Source organism: Galeopterus variegatus, unplaced genomic scaffold, assembly GCF_000696425.1.
Source record: "Galeopterus variegatus unplaced genomic scaffold, G_variegatus-3.0.2 Scaffold4729, whole genome shotgun sequence".
Lineage (NCBI taxonomy): Eukaryota > Metazoa > Chordata > Mammalia > Dermoptera > Cynocephalidae > Galeopterus > Galeopterus variegatus.
In genome coordinates this window covers 128,509-146,627 of record NW_007730840.1, presented here as the reverse complement: position 1 = coordinate 146,627, position 18,119 = coordinate 128,509, and the positions used below count along the sequence as shown (strand labels likewise).

The 18,119-nt window shown below is 33.7% G+C and overlaps 1 protein-coding gene across 3 annotated transcripts in view; it reads left to right on the top strand.

The window, feature by feature from the left end:
• Window positions 1–18,119, top strand: part of DCAF6 (DDB1 and CUL4 associated factor 6) — a 126,522-nt gene that overhangs the window by 31,546 nt on the left and 76,857 nt on the right. For all 3 annotated transcript variants that reach the window (XM_008588228.1, XM_008588227.1, XM_008588229.1), the window contains exons 4-7: window positions 4,221–4,406; window positions 6,552–6,665; window positions 9,200–9,335; window positions 11,177–11,391. In XM_008588228.1, coding sequence (XP_008586450.1) covers window positions 4,221–4,406; window positions 6,552–6,665; window positions 9,200–9,335; window positions 11,177–11,391 — 651 coding nt within the window. The remainder of the gene's footprint in view (window positions 1–4,220; window positions 4,407–6,551; window positions 6,666–9,199; window positions 9,336–11,176; window positions 11,392–18,119) is intronic.

Below are 18,119 nucleotides of genomic sequence, written 5' to 3'. Positions count from 1 at the left end.
AGGGTTGCAATCCCATTACCGGTCAGTAAAAAAGACAAAAAGGAAAAAAAAAAAAGACTAAAAATTTAGGGCCGGCCTGGTGGTGCAGAGTGGGCCGCTTGGGAGCGCGGTGGCGCTCCCGCCGAAGGTTCAGATCCCATGTGGAGACCGGTTCGCGCTCACTGGCTGAGCACGGTGTGGGCGTGACACCGAGGGTTGCGATCCCGTTACCAGTCAGTAAAAAAGACAAAAAGGAAAAAAAAAAAAGAAGATTTTTCTTGATTTAGTGTCAGCCAGCTATGTGTAGTTTCAGAGCATAAAATGTTTTCTGTACTGTATGCTTTTGTTTGTACTCTTCTCTCTTTGTGGAATGTTCTCCCACTTTCCCATGTACCTTCCATCTATTTGGCAAATTTAAAACTAATCCTTCAAGTTTCCCCTGTTTTTGGTATATTTTTCTATCTTCCCTAGACACAGGTAGCCGCTCCTTTGTCTGTGTTCTTGTACTTTGTGGCTAAGTATTATTATATTGTATTATATTTGTTTGCCTTTTGTGCTTCGACTGTAACTTCTTTGAGATATTGACAATTTATTTTTTCCTTTTTGTATTTTCAAAACTCAGCAGATTGTTTATTTGCTTGTCATGTAGTTGGTGCCCAATAAATCTCAGTAAAAGAAAGGTACAGATTTTTATATTTGAAACCTTAGACAGGAGTGTGAGTTGGGTTTGGAGAGGAGTGATTTTTACCAAGGGATTGAAAAACCATTCTCTACTATCTGGATACTTTGGGACCAAACTTCAAGTTTTGGAAGGGTTATCTATGACAGGATGAAAGAGGAAAGGAGATACCTGCTTGGCCAAAACGATGTGATCAGCAGAGTGATAGATGTTACAACTAGATCACCTTCACATTTAGTAATCATTGTACTTATCAATATGTTATTTTCATTTTGGATTAAGTTACCCTGCCAACTTCTGTCTCTCTAGAGCATTATCCATAGATGTTTTCTGAATAAGTATTACAATACATTGATTCAAAGAAAGCACAACTAAGAAAATAAATCCAGGGCTGGCCCGGTGGCGCACTGGATAGTGCGCCGCTTGGGAAGCGTGGCAGCGCTCCCACCCGAGGGTTCGGATCCCACATACAGACCGGTTCCCGCTCACTGGTTGAGCGAGGTGCAGGAGCAACGCCGAGGGTTGCAATCCCATTGCCGGTCCCCGGTCCGGTACGGGGGCAACACTGAGGGTTGCGATCCGTTGCCGGACATGGAAAAAAGACAAAAGACAAAAAAAAAAAAAAAAGAAAAGAAATCCAGCTATCAATATTATAACTCTTCCTAAGTGTATATATGTGTATTTTTATCAACCTTATTGCTGTTTACCTCCAATAACATACACACTTGCATTGACTACATAGATTCAGTTTCTTTTTTTTTCTTTTTAAAATATTATTTATTATAAACATATTATTACAAATTGTGATTTTTCTTTATGCCCTTTACTCAGCCTATCCCTCCCCAAACCTAGATTCAGTTTCAACAATTAAAAAACAAATTCCAAAGTGGTTGAAATTGATAACTATATACATGAGTATTCATCCTTTTAATAATAATCTATTATTAAATAACGTATCCTAATAATACATTAGGGAGAAAGTAGTACAAAATGAAGTTAAAATGGTAGTCAGGGATCAGATAGTAGGCTATATTAGGGAGTTTATGTTTTAGTGTGTGTAATTGAAATGGATAGTCACGGTAGGGTTTTAAACATGCAAGTGGTATGATTTACATTCTTAAAAAATAGCTCTGGCTGCTGTTTGGAGAGTAGAGTTTGAACAAGATTGTAAGTAGGGGATAGGAGTCCACTGAAGTAATGTGGGTAAGAGGGAATGATGGCCCAGACAAAGAAAATAGCACTGGAGTGGTGAGAAGTTATTTGAGATGTATTTTGGCATGGTTTTTCTGTTGGGTTTAGTGGATGAGAAAAAGGGAAGTGAAGGTTGACTACTTAGTTTTTGACTTGATCAGCTCTGTGAACAGATATTGATGCCATTGAGATGGGGAATATTAGAAAGGAGAGTAAGTTTGGAGAGAAACATCTGAAATCAAGAGATGTGTTCAAAAGGAAGGAGCTCCAGTGTTTTTACTCACTAAATCTCAATTAGTTTAATAAAGGAATCCTTTTCAACTTGAGTGAGTAATGAAGCAGTGAAGCTGCTGCTTTTGTTTCTGAAGCTGTACACAAACTTCTTAAATGGTTGTAAATGGCAAATTAAGAGTGGTACCTGTTGGATATGAGTAATGCAAAGCCAAAGACCTACCAGAGTAAGAACCAAAATGCTCTATTTAGTGACTTATATAGTTAGCTCCTTGGTTAACCATCCTGAAATATCTGACAGGGTTAAAGACCATGATATCTATCTTGTTTAAAGGCTTTATGTTAAGTCTTCTGTGTTTCTTGACATTGACATGTCAGGCTAGTTATTTTACAGAATGTCTCTCAACTTGGATTTGTCTGAATGTTTCTTCATGAGTAGATTCAGATTAAACATTTTTGGTAAGAATTTTTCACAGATGATACTGTGGTGCATGATGTTAGTTTAGTTTGTCCCTTTATTGGTGATATTAGGTATGATCCCTCCATTGAGGTACCTTTTGAAATTAATAAGCTCTCTGTGAGATGATATATTGAGAATGTGTGAATATTCTTTTTCCTAACTCTTTCATCCAGTGTCTTTCACATTAATTGTGAAAATTATGTAGTTATATAGTCAACTGAATCAGTTATAATATGCTTACAAAACAGTGATTTTTTAATTGTCATTCTTCCTACATTTTTTAATTTACATTTTTCTGTAAAAAAAATAAAAGGGCATTTCCTCTGTCCCTAGAGCCTTTTAAGAAATTATTATGGATTTATAGATTTTTATTTTTATTCAATGTATTAAAATCTATCACTTATAATATTTTTGATGTTCATATTGCCCCAAATTTGTTCTGTGGACATTTCAAGCCAACTTACTTTCTGTGTTTTGAGATATCCCTATATATATATATTTTTAAACACAGCAGGTACTTAACTCACCCTACTTACCTTGTACTGTATTGTATATCCATTATGGGGATGTACTATAGTTAATTCAACCAGTCTCCTGTGTTATGCTATTATAAATGTAAATAATTTTGTACCAGGTACTTAACTCACCCTACTTACCTTGTACTGTATTGTATATCCATTATGGGGATGTACTGTAGTTAATTCAACCAGTCTCCTGTGTTATGCTATTATAAATGTAAATAATTTTGTACTTTTTTTTTTTGTATTGTTGGATGTGTACCTTTAGGATAAATTCCTAGAAACAGAATTTTTGACCAGTTTGCCTGGTCAAAGGGTAAACATATATTCAGCTTTGTGAGATATTGCTAAGCTTCCCTTAGCACTCCCAACAGCAGTGCTCTAAGAGCCTATTTTCCCATAGACTTGCTTATAGAGTCTGTTGTCAAGCTTTTGAATTTTTGCCAATCTAAGTGAGTTGGTGTCACAGGATAATTTCAATTTGCATTTTCCTTATAAATAAATTTCTCTGTTTTTTCATATTTTTAAGTACTATTTGTATATCTGTTTGTGGACTGTTTGGGTCTTTTTCTCATTTTTTTTTTTTTTAAATCAGATCTTGGTTATTTTTCCCCTTTACTATTAATCACTGCCATTGGAATTTAGTCATCATATGCAATGTATGTTACAAATATGAAAATAATTTTAAATTTTATTTCTGTTACAACTGTTCTGGTCTTTTAAATGTAATTGAGGAATTGGATGTTGAAACGTCTGCTGTATTCTCATCATTACCATTTCATTACTTTGATTTTATGAGTCATTTAAATTCAGGCTTTTTTTCTTCATCCTGAAAGGGAATAATCAAAAGTCAGTCAAAATAGTTCTTTCTTATTTACTGAGATTTTATGAGTGAGTCTGATAAACCAAATAGGTGGAAATATGTATATTTGATTTTCATGGCATTATTCTAGTTGGTGATTCTCGATCTTTGCATCTCAGAGGGAACAAAAAGAAAATATGTGAGATTCTCATTTTTTTTTTCTGATTGTGATAGTTTAGAATCACATAATCTTTCATTGAAATGAGAATGTTAATGAGAATTACTGGCTATGATTATATTACATATGAATGTTCTAGGAAATAATGAGTCATCATGAACTACTTTCTCTGTGTGTTTTAGGTTTTGACAACAATTCGTTCAGGGCACCGAGCAAATATATTTAGTGCAAAGTTCTTACCATGTACAAATGATAAGCAGATTGTATCCTGCTCTGGAGATGGAGTAATATTTTATACCAATGTTGAGCAAGATGCAGAAACCAACAGACAATGCCAATTTACGTGCCATTATGGAACTACCTATGAGGTATGGTATTATTGTGATTATATATATGATATATTTGTATATGTAAGTATATATTTTTGAGTGTGTATACATGTGTAGATGTGTGTATGTATAAATATATAGGTGTGTGTGTATATATACATGTTCATACATAGAAATTATTGATGGAATATCTAGATTTCAACAAAGCATTTAGGAAAATGTGTCTCGATAGGCTTGTAGATGAGGTTAATAAGATGTGAATGTTAGTATTGTAAGATGGGTTTGTAATTGCTTGATCAACCATACTTTAAGCAAGCAGGTGTCAACCTTTGCAGATGTCTCTGTTATTGTGCTACATGGCTCTGTACTACATGTTACCCTGTTAAACACTTTTATCACTGGCTTGCATAAAGTCTTTGCTAGAATGCTTATCAAATTTTCACATCCAAAGGACCACTAGTGCAGTAGACAAAAGAATCAGCTTTCTAGTCTTGAGTGAATTGAATGAGGTGGAGGGAATTTAAGACTCAGTAATGCTGCTTTATTTGAGAAATATTTGAGAAAAATTGCTTGCACTGTAGAGTGCTCTTTTAAAATATCTGCGTATTTTAGAAATTGGTCACAGTTTCTATTCCACTCTATTGTTGGATATTTGTTTTTTTGTTTGTTTGTTTGTTTTTAATTTTATTTTATTTTGTGAATATACAATGCAGTTGATTATTGTGGCCTATTACCGAAGCCTCCCTCTCCTCCTCCCTCTCCTCCCTCCTCCCTCTCCTCCCTCCTCCCTCTCCTCCTCCCTCTCCTCCCTCCTCCCTCTCCTCCTCCCTCTCCCCCCTCTCTCCCAACAGTTTCCTTATTGTTGGATATTTGGATTGTTTCAAGTACTTGGCTAATATGAATAGTGCTGCTGTGAACATTCTAGTACATCTCTATGTCTTTAGGTACCCATATGCAGGCATTTATTTTTAGTGGAAATGCTGGGTTACAGGAGAGGCATATAAACAGATTGGTAGATATTGACAATGATTTTCCATTATGATTGTACTGTTACACTCCCATCAATAATGTGTGATTGTCCTAGTTGCTCCACGTCCTCATCAACACTTGATATTATCAGTCTCTTTCATTTTGGTCATACTGGTGGTGTATAGTGGTATTTCCTTAAGGTGTTAATTTGTATTCCGTTGATGACTAATCAGTTTGAGCACCTTTTCATGTATACAATGTTTAAAACATAGGAACATGCCTTCCATTGTGTGGGTACATAAAACCAAATATAGAAATGCTAAATACCCAATTTTGGTATTGTCTCCTCAGGATGGGGGAGAGGGGAGATTGTTGAGACAGGGTTCACGGTGGGCCTCAGCTTACAATATTGTCATTTCTAAATTAGAAGAAAATACATGAATAACTAAAATATTTCACTTCTTTAAATAATGTTTATATTGTGGTAAAGTTTACATGACAAAATTTGCTGTTTTAACTGTTTTTAGGTGTACATTTCAGTAAGTACATTCACGTTGTTGTGCAGCCATCACTACCATTAAAAAATTTTTTTTGAGAGGTCAATTTATCTGTTTAAATCATTTCAGTATCCCACAGTTTTCTTTCTTTTTTTTTTTTTTTTAAAGATGACCGGTAAGGGGATCTTAACCCTTGACTTGGTGTTGTCAGCACCACGCTCAGCCAGTGAGCGAACCGGCCATCCCTATATGGGATCCGAACCCGGGGCCTTGGTGTTATCAGCACCACACTCTCCCGAGTGAGCCACGGGCCGGCCCTCCCACAGTTTTCTTAAACATTACCAGAGAAGAAAATTTTATCAGGTATTTATAATAACAATTATAAATTCATATACAAGAAAACATAAAAATGACATTTTGTAATAGTTTGAACAGGCTACCTAGGGGAGACTATTTCTTGTCAAAGTTGTTAGAAGTTCGTAATTTTAAAGAACTTTCTATTCGAAATTATATTAGTTCTAATTGTACTAATTGAACAATTCTTGTGTATTTCTATCCGTGTTGTACTGGTTTGAATAATGTGGATAAATCATAAATAATTTAAATATGGTTTTTATTGCTTTTACCTTAATCATTTTATGAAATAGTATCAGTGTTTTTTAAAGCCATCTATTTAAATGTTTGGTATGGTTACCTGTACTTTTGTTTCCATCTTTAGATTATGACTGTACCAAATGACCCTTACACTTTTCTCTCCTGTGGTGAAGATGGAACTGTTAGATGGTTTGATACACGCATCAAAACTAGCTGTACAAAAGAAGATTGCAAAGATGTAAGAATCCAATTTTTGTACAAATGATGCAGAAAAAATTAAGTTTATAATTAAAATTGGATAGTAAGTTATCTCTGGGTGATAAGATTATGGGTGAAGTTTTAAATAAGCTCATATTTTAGAATAGAAAAAATTTTTAATTAAAATATAATATTGAAGTTGTGGAACTTATTTTAATTGTAACTTTAAATTATATTTATGAAAATTTGCATAATTGTTCAGTAAATACTCTAGTATTATAAAAACTTGGAGAATTGATCAATATATCTCTTACTGATGAAGACAATTCTGGCTTACCAAGTAACAGTGGCAAAAACATGTAGCAGTTTACTGGGGTTTTTTTCTCTGTCTTGTAAACCAAGAATTATAGGGTATCTCTCTTTTTTTTTTTTTAACAAAACAGTAAGATACCGTTCTATCAATATGTTCATTCAAATTTAGCTCACTTCTGTAAAGATATATCTTCACTAACAGCTTTTTACTTTTTTGGTGGTTGACCAGTAGAGGGATTGAACCCTGGACCTTGGTGTTACCAGCACAGTGCTCTAACCAGCCCTTAGTGTTTTACTTTTTAATACTATTGTAAAATTTATAAAAGGCCTGAGAAATCATTCAGACTTTTGTCCCCAGACAACTAACCTCAGGTGTTTTTCTCTGTCATACATTATTTAGAGCACAGTAGTTTTTTCTTGGATCATTTTGAAGTAGTAGATGAAATAAGAAAATATTGCTTAATATATTTTTACCGAAAGCTAGAAAAAAAATAAAAAAGAATTACTAGTAATCAGGGTAAGTGCTTGCTAACTAAACCAGTTACCATAGTTAACATGCTTTAGGAGTAAAAAGATTATTTTATATATTTGAAACAGAGAAGGAAAAGAAAACAAAAAGTAGAAATTGGAAAAAATTTTAAACATACAATATTTAATCAGTTTTTATGTTATATATGTGTGTGTACACACATAAAAATATGAAAGCATTGAACTGAAGGCAGAAGTAAACTTAAAATATCAGCTTATTAGAGGCATTTTGTATACCAGTTTCTTAGTAAGTGGTAGATTTGAAAGTTTGTTATTCCACATTATTTTAAACTATATTTTAGTGTTCAGTGTACTAGGATTTAGTTATGCTTTTCTAAATAAAAACTCTATGATAATAATAAAACAAGGCTGATAAGAAGAGAAAGTATTCTTTCCTTAATAAAACTTTTCGTTTATATGTAAAGCTGAATAGAGGCAGAGAGTATAAAGAAAAACTGGTAACTAGAGTAATTTTTAACTACTAAAAACTTAGAATTATGAATGGTGTTTGGTAAATTAACTCTACGTAATAGGAATAATGTTCTGAGGTTAATAAATAGATCTTAAGGTAAATCAATTTAAAATCATAGCTATTCTAGGAAGAATGAGGAGCCAGAGTCACTAGACAAAATAGTATGGAATCAACAGAGTACCTTAAGGAGTAATTACTCTCTGGAGTAATAACTTACATTTTCAAATGCTTCTATAGAGATAAGTAATGACATTATAGTAAGACCTGTTTTTTGCAGGGTTTGTATATGTGTACTTTATTTTTGAGCTGGTAAGGAGAAAGATTTTACAAGTTAAGGAAAGCATAAAAATTTTAAGTCAGTTAATATTTTTGTTGTATTTTAATATCAATGGTTATAATTAAAATATTATGAATACCATATAAATTAATCTTTAGTGTTTATCATAGACAAAGGTAGATTATACCTCCATCTTTACTGTCAAGTGGACAAACAATAGGCATTTCTATTAATGACTTACTGATACATTACTTAGGTCATGTATGAGTTTTTTACATTTCTAAAGAAGATATTCATTATTCATGAGTATGGGATATTTAGCAGGCATTTCTAAGAAATAATTCAAATTGTATTATATCATTATCATATGATATGTAGCTAGTTTTGAAAAAGGGTTTAAATTGTGGTAGTAGTAAATATTGAGTTTCTAGAATTATTACCAGCTTTTTGTAGCTGCTGCTGATCCAGCATAAATGCTCAGTGTTTTAGTCTTATATTTGGGAGTAATTTTTATTTTTTCCTCTTCAAAATGTGCTTTGTGATAACTCAAAATTGATTGTTTTTAAGTCTCTGAGTTTAGTACTTTCATATATTTTTCCTTATTTTGATTGGTTCATAAGAAAAGTGTGCAATATTATAGTAGAAATCAATCAATTTTGGAGTTGTGTAGCAAACTATAAAGAAAAATTATTTTCCTTAAAGTGATAGATTGCCATGGAGGAACATTGACTGAGTATATTTATTATGGTTTCACATAGGCTGAATATGTTATAACAATTTCCAATAGAAATCTGAAAAGTAAATTAAAAGAAAACCATATTGTTGGTTTTCTCAATAAATTAAAAGAAAACCCTCCTTGTCATGCTGACCGAATTAGGATTTCTGAGAAAAGTGATTTTCTTCTAATTAAAGAGAAATTGTTTGAAATATAATGTCATCTCTATTGAATAATTCTATGTAACTGGTATTATGTTATCTTTTGTAGGACATTTTAATTAACTGTCGACGTGCTGCCACATCTGTAGCTATTTGTCCTCCAATACCATATTATCTTGCTGTTGGTTGTTCTGATAGCTCAGTACGAATATTTGATCGGCGAATGCTGGGCACAAGAGCTACAGGTATGAAGATAATATTAGAGAAAATATGAGTCTGTCAGTTCAAAGAATAAATCTTTATGACATATTTTTAAGTTTAAAACTTCTTTAGTTATAAAATTTTAGGAAATAGAATGTATTTAAATAATGTGGATTTTTATGAAAAATAGCATTTCTCGAAGTTTTTATGACCTGTTGGGATGATAGTTTTGCTGTTTAATTTGTCACTTTAAAAAATTGTTACACTTGGTGTATTATTCTCCCTGGACTGCCATAACTAGTTACCACAAACTGGGTATCTTAAGAACAACACAAATTTATTCTCTCATATTTCTGGAGGCTAGGTGTTTGAAATCAGGATGTCTCAGGTTTGGTTTCTACTGGAGGCTGTGAGGAAAAATCTGTTCCATGTCTCACACCTGGCTTTTAGTGGTTGCTGCTGATCCTTGGCATCCTTTGGTTTGTAGACGTATCACTCCAATTTCTGCTCCATCTTTACATGCCATTCTCTCCTGTGTGTGTCTGTGTCCACATTTCCCTCTTCTTAGGACAACATCGTATTGGATTTAGGGCCCACCCTAATCCATTGTGACCTCATCTTAACTAATTGTATCTGTAAAGACTCTATTTCCAAATAAAGCCACATTCTCAGGTTCTTGTAGATGTGAATTTTGGGGGGACATGAATTTTGGGGAGGATCTGCCATTTTTCAATCAAAAAGATAATGGTAAACATGGAGAGAAAAGTTAAAAAGAATGGTGACTTGGGTATGTATTAATGTATAGCATATATTTATGCCTTCTTAGCTTTGTTAAAGTACTGTTAATAATGCTGCAGTACTGGATTTGAATCTAATTTAAGCCAGTTCTTGTTCTCCTTATCCACTATACAATCAAACCACTTCTGAAACAACCAATTGACAGCCAACTTCCATTAGCATTTTCTCAGTAAAGGAAGGCCAGAATTACTTACATACACACACAAACACAAATATTGAATATGCATATATATGTTCACATTTCATATTGTTAAAAAGTGGACTTGGGCAGAAACAACAATGTCGGTAAAAATAGACATAGATTATTGAAATGGGAATACCACATGGAATCTTCTTTGAATTGTGACTGAGGAGTCCTGTTTAGATATGTACATTTAAGTGAAACAGTAGTAATATAATATGAAATTATAGACTTAATTATTGTTTCTCAGCAGGTGGGACACAATTGACATTGGAGCCGGACAGTACCTTGTATACAGGATTATACAGCTTCGTGGGATTCTTAGAATTTAGCATTCCTGGGGATGCAGGGCCCAAAGCTGATTGTACTCCTCGCTGTCATATTTGTTTTGAAAACTACCAGAGTTAATTAAAATTGGAATAGTATTCTTACTCTGTTACTATATAAGAGGGAAATTTTATGACAATCAGAAATCTTTTTTTAAAAAAAAATGAATCATCTTAAAAGAATATTACGCTGTTTGTCTAGTATGCTAATAAATATCAGCTTTCCTATTTCAAAAATTACATTATCATAATTCGGGGGAAATTTTTGAAAGATGACTTGGTGTAACTATAATTATAAATCATTTTAATTTATTAAATAACTCATATTTCAACATAAAATTTATGTGATCTGGAATTCTAGACAATTGTGAATTGTTTTGGTAGATGTTATGCTGTATTTTTTTTGTTTGTTTTGTTATAAAATCTGACTATTGAGGAAAGAACTTCTAGAAATAGGATGTGATACCTTGGATTTATATTGCTTCATGAAGTCAGATATCTCATAATTCAGATTAAGAGTTTCAAAAATGTTTTTCTATAAAAACATTATTATTATTAAATAGCTTCTTTTCTTATTTAGGGAATTATGCAGGTCGAGGGACTACTGGAATGGTTGCTCGTTTTATCCCTTCCCATCTTAATAATAAGTCCTGCAGAGTGACATCTCTGTGTTACAGTGAAGATGGTCAAGAGATTCTCGTTAGTTACTCTTCAGATTATATATATCTTTTTGACCCGAAAGATGATACAGCACGAGAACTTAAAACTCCTTCTGCAGAAGAGAGAAGAGAAGAGGTAGGTTTACTGAAAACCGTGTTCTTGATTCAGTTCAGAAAGCAACTCAGTGACTTCTGGGTCCTGAAGGCCCAAAACAAGATAGTGTTAATTTTCAAGGAATTTACAGTTTAAGGAATAAGGACATGAAAGAACAGGAGCTAATAAATAATTAAGGATAAGGCTCTAGAAAAAAATATTGTAAACTATTTTCAAAGGGGAAATATTTAATAGCAAAATGTTTCTCTAACTTTGTAGATGCAAAGCAGCAGTAAGAAGGATCAACAGTTCCAACACTTGCTGAAAAGGCAATTAAAATAATAGAAAATGTGATGAGACTAAATGTTTATGTCCATGTAGCGAAAGATTTTACCTATTACCATTTACTATTCATATGTGGATGGCATTTTCCTCCTCTCCCGATTATGCTTCTTGTTCACAATTATGGACTTGTGACATATAATATTATCCCTAGGCACATTTTACAAAATATGTTAAGAGTAAGTGGGAAAACGGTAAGTTAAAGTAGGTACATATATATATTGAAAAGTAGGTGAATCAATTCAATTACTTTCACCAAAGAGACTATAAAATGGTTAACAATTTTTTTATTTATAAAAAGGGAAAAGTAGAAATAATGTGTCTTTGACAGTATACAGCCATAGAAAAATGTTTGCTTTAACCTATTAAGCTTCTTTCCCCAGCATGTTTTTCACTTTGGGTTTTTTATTTTATAATGTCCTATGTTTATTCATTCTACACTTTGTCTTGTAAGTGTCTTTTAAAATTAACCATTGATTTTTATTAATTATCAGTGACTTTTTAGTATTAAATCAATGCCTATTAATGATAATACATTTTAAAGTTTACTAGAGAACAACAGTGATTTTATAATTCCTGTGAGATGCAAAACTAAATTGATTTCTTATAATTGCAGGTTTAGAGGGCTATAAAACTTGAAAAAAATCAGGATTACTTTATAAATATATTTTGGGATTTTAAATATGGCAGTGTATTTAAATAAATTAGGAAATTGAGTATGATGGCTAATGAAAGCTGTTTTTGAGTTTATTGGTATGGTTGAAAATATGAAATCTGCTCTAGGAAAGATGCAGTCAAATTTCATGACTGTTACATAATGGAGTTGGAAGTGCACAGACATTTTAAGTGGGTCAACTAGCTTTGATATCATGGAGTACTTAGCCAAAAGATATTTATATAGTCAGTGAATAAGGCTGAGTCATGAACAGTTGGTCTTTTCTGGAAGTGTTTTTCCTGGTATTCTTCGTGGAATTAACTAAATTAAGAAAAATAATTCTCAAAATGGACTAAAATTATAAAAATAAATCAAACAGTTCAGAGGTGTGTATAGAAGAAATTAATAATCCCTTTTAATTCCAACACTATCTTTTGGTGTTTTATATTAAAACCTTAACAGTAGTTTTCAGACAAACTCATCTCAACTCACCAAATATTTTTTGGTTGCCTACTATATATGAAGTACTATACTAAACTTCAGAAAATCAAATGGTGACCAAACAAATACATGGCCCCTCACTCAAGGAATTTATAGTTTAGGGAAAGTAGAGATATAAATAAGTAAATAAATGTGTGAAACTTAAAATAGTAAAATTATATGTAAGGACTATGTTCTGTATACATAGAACAAAGGAAGGAATAATTGATTTTGATTGGGAACATAAGTAAAGCTTGAGCAGAGTTTTAAAGCATGAATTAAAGTTTAATGTGTGATTTTTTTCTTATGTTTCATAATATGGAAAATATTTAAATATTTAAATATTCTTTAATAATAACATTTAAATACTATATAGAAATTATATTCTAGAATAATATTTCTCAGTTTGTGGGGGTCTCCTTTTATTTCTTTATGTCCTCTAATAATTTCTCTTTTATTTTCTCCCTCCTTTCTTTGGTGTATTCTTTTGTCGTCATTCAATTTTGGGGATACATCTCATTTTCCTTTATTTTTGTATTCCTCTTTTCTTTTTATTGTCTTTCCTCTCTTTTCCTTTCCTTCCAACATCTTTTTGACATTTTCCCATCTGCCTATCAATGGATTCTTTGTTGAATCCCTTCTCTGGGTCCCCATAGCTAGTTCCTAAGAATATATCCCAAATCTGATTACTATTTACCACCCTGATTAAACTACTGTCTTGATCCAAGACATCAGCATCTCTCTGCTAGATTATTTTGGTAGCTTCTAGCCAATCTTCCTGCTTTCACCCACTGCAGTCCTTTAGCTACATAGCAGTCAAAGTGATCCTTTGAAACATACAGCAAATGATGCTACTCTTATGGGCAGTCCAGTGTCTCTCCTTCTCACTCAAAGCAAAGCTGAGGACTTTACAATGGCTTCAAGACCTTATATTATCTGGTGCTCATAACTGCTTCTACTGCTCTCTCCTTAGCTCTAGTAACATCTACCTACTTACTCACACAGGATAAGCATGCCTCTACATTAGAACTTTGCATTTGCTCTGCTTGAAATGCTCCTGCCCAGATAGCTGGATTTCTTTTTCCCTTGTGTATTTCAGGGTTTTGCTCATATCACCTTCTTGGTGAGGCTCTACCTCACCACCCTATTTAAAATAGCAACCTCTAACTCTGTAGTATAGGTAACTACCTATTCCTTTCTACTTTATTTTCTTCTATAACACTTACCACTTTTTATGTATATTTTACTTTTTTATTTCATGTATAGTTTGTTCCACTAGACCATAAATTCTGTGACATTGGTGATTTTTTTGATTTGTCCATTGTTTCTTTCCAATACCCAGAATAGTACCCGACAAATAAAAAATGCTCAGAAAAATATTTGTTTACTGAGTGAATGAGTGAAATGAATACTGTACCATTTTAAGTATTCTTGACTAGGTTATTTTACATAATTGAAAAATCTAACTAGGGATTGTTTTTAATTTGAAGATCTTGTTCTAGAAATAATTGCTGAGGTTATATGTGAGTGGGAAAACACACACAAAGTAAAATGGGAGGGAAAAAACAAAAACTGTTTTCCTCTGCTCTCATACCACGGCAACCAACACAGAAAACAGACTTCTGACTTCTGTGACCAGGTGCTGAGTTTTTTCCCCCACACACCAAGCAATTCTGAAACAGATACTGGCTGGGTGCCCTCTAATTTAATTCCAACACTTATCTATCTGGAGATAGTGTCAAGTTTCATGGTTAAGGGCTCATTCTCCAGGACTGTCACACACCAAGCAATTCTGAAACAGATACTGGCTGGGTGCCCTCTAATTTAATTCCAACACTATCTATCTGGAGATAGTGTCAAGTTTCATGGTTAAGGGCTCATTCTCCAGGACTGCCTCCACTTCAGATGCCATTTGCAAGCCCAGGCCTCTGAAACTTGTGATCAACCAGTTATAAATTGGGGTTCCCACAGTCGCCTCCCTGGGTTTGATTAGTTTGCTAGAGCGGTTCCAGAACTCAGGATAACACTTAAGTTTACCAGTTTATTACAAAGGATATTTTAAAGGATATAAAGAAAAGCCAGTTGAAGACATACATAGGGTGAGGTCTGGAAGGGTCCTGAGTTGAGGAGCTTCTGTTGCCTGGAGTTGGGGTATGCCACTTTCTCAGCACGTGGATAAGTTCAGTTGACCAGAAGCTCCCCGTACCCTATCCTTTTGGGTCTTTTATGGAGACTTGATCGGATAGGCATGATTGAAATGTGGACAACCATGAACAAATGTGATTGGACTAACAGACTGGGTAGAAAAACCCAACAAGGCCTGTTTGCTCAGGTTCTTGACTTCTCTGTATAGTATTTCTTTGTCCAGGTATGGGGCAGGGCCCCTGCTGGAATGGGATCTTGTGGCCTACAATCAGACAAGGTGGATCAGAGAATTTCTTTATGGCCATCTCTAAGACAGAAAGATTAGGGCTTTATGACAGGCTTCAGGGCTTGTTTTTACGAGCAGGCTTGGGGAAAAGGGATTCTAGTTTCTATATCCTGCCTTAGGGAGAAAAAAGTGCAGGTGAAAGGAGGGCAGGAGAAAGTTAAGAGAGAAAGACTTGGTTTCCTGAGGCCTGCTGTGAGGCCTAAAGTGCTCCAACATTATAATGAAAGGATAAAGGTTACTTGAATTATGAACCAGAAACTGAGGACAAAAACCAACATATGAATCATAATATCACAGGATGTAACACCAGTTCTTTGTCTGTATAATATAAATATCCCTCTCTCATACCCATGGAACAGTGTTCTATTTTGTTATTTTAAATATAGCTTATATAAAGGGTGAGGCCCTCTCTTTCTGGGAATGGTAATTTGGGATTTTGGACAGCTGCCACACTAGACTTCTGTTCTGGTTATTCCCTGTCACACATTTGTGATATCTTGTGTAGATTTTTCTATTTTCAGTCACTCTTAGCCATACTTACACGTAATATGTAATCTGTGAGAGTTTGGGTTTTTTTTTGTCTCCTTCACTGAGGATGTAGAGATTTTTTTCCATTCTCCTTGTTGCTTAGTATGGTTTCCAGGAGAAACCAGAAAATTTACAACTAAGCTGTTTACCAAGTTTTTATCAAAACCTACCTAAAAATCGTGAGAAGGAAAAAAAAAATCAATGAATGTTATTTTTAAAAAATAAATAAAAATAAAAGGAGTGACGCACAGAATGGGAGAAAATGTTTACAAATTATATATCTGATTATACTGTAGTATCCGGAATATATAAAGAAAATTTACAACTCAACAATAAGAATACAAATATCCCAATTAAAAAGTTGGTAAAGGACTTGAATAGACTTTCCTCCAGAGAAGATAAATAAATGGCCAATAAGTACATAAGGAGATACTCAACATCACTAGTCATCAGGGAAGTGCAAATCAAAACCACAGTGAGGTACCACTTCAAACCTGCTAGGATGGCTAAAAAAAAAAGACAAGAACAAGTGTAGATGAGGATGTGAAGAAACTGGAACCCTCATATATTGCTGGTGGGAATGTAAAATGGTTCAGCTGCTTTGGAAAACAGTTCAGCAATTCCTCAAAAATTAAACATAGAGTTATCATATGACTTAGCAATTTCTCCCCTAGCTTTCCAAGGGAATTGAAAACATATTTCCTTACAAAAACTTGTACATGAGTGTTCATAACAGCATTAGTCATAATAGCCAATAAGTGGAAACAGCTCAGCACCCATCAGGTGACCAACGGATAAACAAAATGTGGTATATTCATAAAATGGAATATTATTCAGCCATAAAAAGAAATGAAGTACTGATCCATGCTACAATGCGAATAAACCTTGAAAACATTATGCTAAGTGAAAGAAGCCAGACACAAAAGGTCCCATAGTATATGATTCCATTTATATGAAATGTCCATATGTCCACATATCCACAGAGATAGAAAGTAGATTAATGTTTGCCAGGAGCTGAGTGGAGGAATAAGTAAGGGGTGACTGCTAATGATGGGTATAGGGTTTCTTTTTAGGATAATGAAGATGTTCTGGAATTAGTTAGTAGTGATGATGGTACAACTTTATGAATATACACCACTAAATTGTATACTTTAAAATATGAATTGTATACTTTAAAAGAAGAATATCATAGTATGAATTATATTTTAATTAAAAATGTTAAGAATGTAAAAATTCAAGGAAGTGGTCGAATGTCAGATGCCATAGACATGTCATAAGCTCTGAAAGGTGCTGTTTGACTTGGCAATTGATTATCAATCATATTAGTGACCATTTTTGTCATTGATCAGTGAACTTGGCAATTGATCATTTGTTGACGAACTTGGTGAGGATGAAATCAATGCAAAGATTAACTGCAGTGGATAAAGGGAGGAGTGGTAGAGTGAATACAGACTTTTCTCAAGAAGCTTGAGAGTGAAGTGAAAGAACAGAAAGGACTGTATCTGGAGAGAAATATAAAATTGAGGTTTTATAAAATTGAGGCATTGTTTTGTTTGTTAAATATAAGAGCTTTTAGTTTGTTGTGAGAAAGAACCAGGAGAGAGGGGATGAGTGTAGGTATAGAAAAGAGAGACTAATTATTGAAGCAAGGTGCTTGAGGAGTTAAAGGAATAAAGTAAAAAACACAGGTGGAGGGATTAGGCTTAAGCAGAATAAATGATACATCCCTTGAGAAAGGTTGGAAGGAGTTAAGAAGTTATAGATATAGATGAATTTGTAGAATTCAGCTGAGAAAATTGATGTCATTTCTCTGTGGCTTTATTTTCTGTGAAGTAGGAGGGAAGGTTACTAGCCAAGGATGATGGCAGCAAGATGGAGTAGAGAGCTAGAGGCAAATGATAAAGGGATGGAATAGTTGCTGAGGAGGATTAGAGAGAAAACTGTCAATACTAAGTAGAAATAATGATAACTTCCATTGGTGGGTGTATAGGTACTTTACCTAGACTATATTTGTCATCACAATAGAAAACTAAGGCTCAATGTGGTTAAATAACTTCCTCTTGTCAGCTGGAAAGCGATACAGGTGGGATTAGAAATCACATGTACATGATTTCAAAGTTGCATTCAGACTCCTTAGATTAAAGATATTAAAGTATAGGCTGTCAGCCTCAATGGATATTTATCATCATTATGAGTGCTACAAAAGACTTATTTAGCTTATATCAGTGTCTTTCATATTTTGATCTAGTGTCTCACTTGCATACTCAGTAAAGAAAATGGGGAACTTGAGATAATCTGTTAGACTTAAAGTATGCTATACGAGTTGAGAGCAAA